This window comes from Neopelma chrysocephalum, unplaced genomic scaffold, assembly GCF_003984885.1.
Source record: "Neopelma chrysocephalum unplaced genomic scaffold, ASM398488v2 Primary Assembly neopelma1_22, whole genome shotgun sequence".
Taxonomy (NCBI): Eukaryota; Metazoa; Chordata; class Aves; order Passeriformes; family Pipridae; genus Neopelma; species Neopelma chrysocephalum.
Window position 1 is genome coordinate 11,595,441 of NW_020897689.1, and position 6,000 is coordinate 11,601,440.

General features: G+C 43.0%; 1 protein-coding gene and 1 non-coding gene across 2 annotated transcripts in view; one reads left to right on the forward strand and one right to left on the reverse strand.

Moving 5' to 3' along the window:
* Positions 1 to 6,000, reverse strand: part of DNAJC5B (DnaJ heat shock protein family (Hsp40) member C5 beta) — a 30,655-nt gene that overhangs the window by 9,520 nt on the left and 15,135 nt on the right. The window contains exon 2 of the mRNA XM_027693658.1: positions 449 to 662. Coding sequence (XP_027549459.1) covers positions 449 to 662 — 214 coding nt within the window. The remainder of the gene's footprint in view (positions 1 to 448; positions 663 to 6,000) is intronic.
* On the forward strand, positions 5,772 to 5,844 carry TRNAA-AGC. Its single transcript has one exon. It is a non-coding gene; the product is annotated as a tRNA-Ala (tRNA).

Here is a 6,000-nt window from a genome sequence, read left to right on the forward strand (position 1 = left end):
TATGTTGTGTGCTATATATAGCAAGTAAGACAGTTAAATTTGTAGGGTAATAATTTATTAGCTGGTTATCACATAAGTGGGACTTCTTGTTTTTGGATAATGAGTCATTTTTATTTAGTCATTACTGAAAAGAAAGTCAAAATTATCCTGGAGCACTAGATTCAAATCTAATGAATGTTTAAAGGTGTTACAAAACATGTGCTGTAACTATTCATCAAGTAAAAAAAAACTCTCTATATTAGCACTAGTCTAAGCTTACATTACATTCTGCCTCTGTCAATTTTCCAGATAATGTTGTTGCTTTTTTAAATTTTTAGTAGTAGTTTAGAGTCCGATCCTATTATTTGTTAAGCCTGTAGAGAAACCATGTTTTTCAGTGGGTTCCTTGTGTATGTAATTGTCCATGTGCATTGTAACATTTGATTTCCAACAGAAAATAACAGATTACCTTTGCCCACCAGCTTGAGAGCATGAAGTAGGTGTTGACATTTTCCTCACCAAACTGTTCTGCCACATAGAGCCCTAATGATCCATATTTGTCATATATGTTTCTCTTGGACAGATCAGTCAGGGTTGCATGAGCATTGTTGATCTCTTTAAATTTTTCTGCAGCCTCTGGATTGTCTGGATTCTTGTCAGGATGGTATTTCAGAGCCAGTTTTCTTAAACATGAAAAACAAATAAACAAAAAAACAGAGGGAAAATAAGTCTTCTGTATATGTGCATATATATAGATACAAAACCCTATCAAAAATATTTTAATATAGATGTAACAATTCTGAACAGTGTGTTCAGGCTTCTTTTTTCCAGCTCTGATGTACTCAGTGGAAGAAAAGTGACACAAAGGGACTGAACATGAAAGTTTTGATAAAAGAAGTATTTCTATTACACTGAGAGTGAACTTTGTGTATTGATACCTAGTCAGCTACTGTGTTAAAGGAGATGGTGATACATGCTGAAAGCACAGATTGCAGCATGATAATAATTCACAGGCATTTGTTGCATTATGATTGCCAACTCATTTGCATAATTTAGCAGGTTTCAACAAAGATAAAGATTTTTAAAAAGGTTGTTTAAAAACATGATGATCACACTGCTTATCCAGGCAACACTATTTTCTTCATGGCAAAGAAAATTCTGTATTAAATTGCCCATCTATAATAGTTATATTAAAATTTTGTAAACAGTGTCTGTGTTTGCAGAAGCCCAGACAGTGATGATGGAAAACACAGTTAGGAGTTGCAATAGAAAGAAAGCATCTTTCTGAAGCACAAGGTGGAAAAGCATAATGAGTTAACCCTGGTTTCAAGTGCCTGTCTTCAGGCCTCATTTCCCACTGCTGCACTTTTGAGTCAGTCCTTAAAGCAGTGGAAGATGATTGTCATAGGATCATAGAATGGTTAGAGTTGGAAGGGACCTTAAATATCACCTAGTTCCAGCCCCCCCATGATGAGCAGGGACATCTTCCACTAGATCATGTTGCTTAAAGCCTCATCCAGCCTGGCTTTGAACGCTTCCAGGGATGGAGCATCCACAAATTCTCCGGGGAACCTGTTTCAGTTCCTCACCACCCTCACATATAGAATTTCTTCCTAATATCTAATCTGAACATACCCTCTCTTAATTTAAAGCCATTAGCCCTTGTCCTATCACTACATGCCCTTGTGAAAAGTCCCTCTCCAGCTGTCTTGCTTTAGGTACTGAAAGGTGCTATAAGGTCTCCCCAGAGCCTTCTCTTCTCCAGGCTGACTGTCTCACTCTGTCTCCATAGGAGAGGTGCTCCAGCCCCCTGATCATCTTCATGTCCTTCCTCTGGACTTGCTCCAGCAGGTTCATGTCCTTATGTTGGGGTCCCCAGAGCAAAATGCAGTATTCCAGGGAGGTGGTGGATTCACCGTCCCTGAAGGTTTTTAAGATGAGACTGGATGTGGCACTTAGTGCCATGGTCTAGTAACCACAGCGGTGTTGGATCAAGGGCTGGACTTGTTGATCTCGGAGGTCTTTTCCAACCTGGTTGATTCTACGACTCCGTGTGGGGTCTCATGAGAGTATAATGTCAAGTAGTTTGGGCTGTTTATGCTGGTGGGAAGCCTTTGCTAGGACAGGGCTGGATACTGCCTTTTTCCCCTGACTGTACTCAGCACTATGGCATCTGAAGACAGGTACAGTTTGAAGGTACCGTGTGTGACTGTTGGCTCACAGTGCTGGGGAAGCAGAGCATAGAGGAGAAAGGGTTTGCTTCCAGCCATATTGAAGCGCTGGCAGTGTGAGCTGACACACACTTGAAAAACAAGCATAAACAGAAGTATATCTTTTCAGAAATCACCACTCACTTTGAAGAATCGGAAATAGGATTTTTCCGTGACATTAATTTAATTACTAGTGCTGACCTCTAGTGGCCTCAAAAGTCATTTAGTAGTTGTGGCAGTTTGAGCCATGTTAGAAATCTAAAAATCCAATTTTCAGGCTTCTCCACCCCCTCCCACAATTATCCCAACACTACTGAAGAGAAACTTTCAGGCCAGAGGCTTCTATAGGGGAAGGGGAAGTATATACATTTATTTACACAAATAAATACTATACAAGCTAAAGACAACTATATATATATATTACATCTCTAACAATCAGTCCTTTCAAGCTCCTCCTTTAAGTTCAGTCCAGGAAAGAGCCTTTTCAAAGCTGGAAAGTAACCAGTCCCTCTGTGGGAGTGTTCTGGGCCTGAACGCTCCCCCCTCACCAAGTTCCAGTTGTTTGTTGCAGTCTCTCCTCCTCATGAAGTTCGAGAAGATAGCTCTGAGTCCTTGTTCTCCTGCTGCTGTGTGATCTCTCTCTCTCTCATACCTTGGTTCGTAGGCTGCTGCAGTGTGGTTCTGCTTAGCAAGTGTCCACATCCTGGCATGTGGATTTCTCCTCAGGTTTTCGGTTGTCCTGCGCGGCAGAGACATCCTCCAGGCCCCTCTCTCTCTCTCTCTTTCTCTCTGGGGGAGGGGGTCCGTCTCCAATTTCGCTTGGGACTCTTTCTCCCGAGCACCGGGCCTACCTCCACGGCCCGTCCACTTGGCTCAGCTTCAATGCTGAGCCTCTCCTCCACTTTCCAGCGGAGGGAAAGGAAAAGCCCCCCTCCACAGCTTAGCTGTAGAAAAGGAGGGGGAAGAGGCTTGGCTGCAAAAGCCTGGCTCTCTTCTCTTACCTCAAGTCAGGTTCAGGTGCTTGTGAGTCTCTTCCCTCACTAAACACACTCAAAATGCTGCCTCTAACTCTGCTCTGGGCTAGGCAGAGCTGGGGGGGGCCACAGGGCTCCTCTCTCCCCCCTGGAGGGGAGAGAGGGAGCCCAGCCACCCCCCGGCCTTCCACACCTACACGCAGCAGACACCAACAGCCCAAGTGCCAACACAGAACTTGCCAACAGCTTCCGGTGGGCTGTGTATATATGATTTTGAGCAGAAGCGAACAACATGAGTGGTGATTGGCTCTTCAGGGAACACTGCCCTGGCACCAAATCACCTCTGAGTCCCCCTCTTCTTGAGGGGGTGCCAATCTCAAACCATGACAGTAGTGTTTTAAACTGATTCAATCACAGTCAAGCTATGATTCATTTTGTAAATATTATCTCCGAGTGTTTCAGGAGCTAGCCATGACTGCTATGATGCCAAAAATACTTGTGGTGCGAAGGTAATGTGCTTACACTTCCTCTAACAAATTTAACCTCAGAGTGGAGTCCTACTTGTTTTTCCTCTGAACTCCCAGTACAGGATATTCCTGTAAATAGTAAAAATGCAAAGCAATAAAATGTAACTGCTTTGCTCCGGATGACAGTTCCTGCCTGGAAGACATTCTGCCCATATCAAGACTGATAATAATATATAATAATGGCCAGTCTTCGCGAACGAAGATTTTGGGAAAGGTCTTTTACCTTTCCAGCCTGCGCAATGGATTTTTTAGGTGAGACACAGCTTGCGCTGAACTGAGCCCACCCTTTAATCCTAAGGTTCATCTGCCGGGGCTAAGCGAGCTTGGACAATGGCAGTGAGGTCCTCAGGACGTAGGTTTGTTTAGAGTGACCTTCTCATAGATGGATGGCCTCACAGGGCTAACGAGCTCCATCTGCCCGGGGGACTGGGATTCGAACCTGGGTCGCAGCGGTGAGAGTCCCGCATGCTAACCACTAGGCCACCAGGGGTCCCTCAAGACTGATAAGAGCCTGGGAACAGCCTCTGCCAACAATCTCTTCAGTTCTGCTGAACTCAAGTCATAGAACCATAGGTTATAACTAACTCCTTAAACATGTCTCTAATAGCATGAAGGGGATCAAATTCAATCATATTAAATATACCATTTATATTGTACCTTAAACTTAAATTTTTGGTCATGTTTAACATGTGCCCTAAACATAATAAAACACGAAACATAAGAACTGGAAAAACAAGCTAAATCTTGCATGACTAATGACATTATGTGCCATCCAATTGTATAAGCAAATTATGCAATCTACCCCATTTTTCTTAGCTGAAAACAAACCCCAGCAATTAGAATTAGGACAAAAAAAAAAAGGAAGGAAGAGGTATTACTTTCAAAACCCATGTGTGTTGCAGGCATTTGATAATCAATTGCCAGCCTTTCTTTCTTTTTCCACAGACCCAAAGACATCTTCTGTCCTCCTCATATCTCAAGCAATCTCATAAAAAATAAGAATTTGAACAGAACATATCTTTGAAAAGATGAAAAACCTAAGTTGCACACTCACTTTACTTAGAATTTTTTGGACTACTAACAGGATTACTTTCAAAAATTAACAAAAGATGACATATGTTCTTATGTTGATTTTGGGAAAACTGTCCTGACTACAAATAGTACATTACCAAAACAATTTTCTGTGCACTGAGATAACACATACTAATTGGTGATGATTTAGTAACAGGAAAGAGATCTAGATACTGGTAGTGCAATTCGTATGAGTGAGAAAAACGATTCTGTTAGGTACAACTGAAGAAACAATAAAAGTAAGGACAAGAACTATGTGACATGGAGTATCAGCTAAAGAAGCTTCCCTGTAGGTCCCTAGAAAAATGACATTCCTAGTTATGTGATAAGCAGCATTCATTATGAAAAAATAGAAGAATACAAAATAATGGAAAGTGAAATGAACGCAGGAATTTGCTGGCTACTTTCTACGCCAAACCCATGGATTTATGTCCATTCATATTTTTCTCACGCTGAATGGCATTCTCCTTCACCACCTTAGGATCACTGCCCACTGCAGTGCTCCACAGCAGTAAGCAATGTGATGTGTTTGGGAGATAAAAATGACAACAAGCAGAAAAACAGCTATTGGACAAGATGGATAGGGCACTCACGGAAATGAAGTCAGTGAAATAAGCTTAGGATCTCTGTCAGTGGGACACTTGGGCTGAGAGATCAGCCTGGTGAGATCAGACCAGACTCTGATAAAGGGGTGGGTCTGATGCGGGTACATCTGGGTGGAGGTAGCAATATTTTGAAGACAAGAAAGTACGTTGAATAAGGTAAAATATTGCAATGTTATGGAGTACAAGAGAATGTCAGCAACAGGTTCCATGCTTCCTTCACCAGCTCAGCTGGTAGAGTGGGTGACTTCAGGTTCCTTGACATTGCCATTGTTAGGTTCCTAGTTCAGCTCTAGCTCAAAGGAGTGTCCTTTTGGCTCTGGCACAGACACTGCAGTGTTTTCTGGGCCTCCTGAATCAGTGGTGGGTGTCTCTGAGGGGTGAGGCCCTCAGGCAGAGCTGCAAGGTGGGGAATTAGCTCAAGTGGTAGAGCGCTCGCTTAGCATGTGAGAGGCAGCGGGATCGATGCCCGCATTCTCCAATGCTTTTCATTCCCATTGCCTGGACACAGGGCTCTTTGGTGGGGATCCCTCTGTCCACTGGGGGCTGTGGGGAGATTTACGGTGTGCCCAGATTTACAAAAGACAAGAACATCCAGGGCTGTATCAAAAGCACTATGGGCAGTTTGACAGAAGAA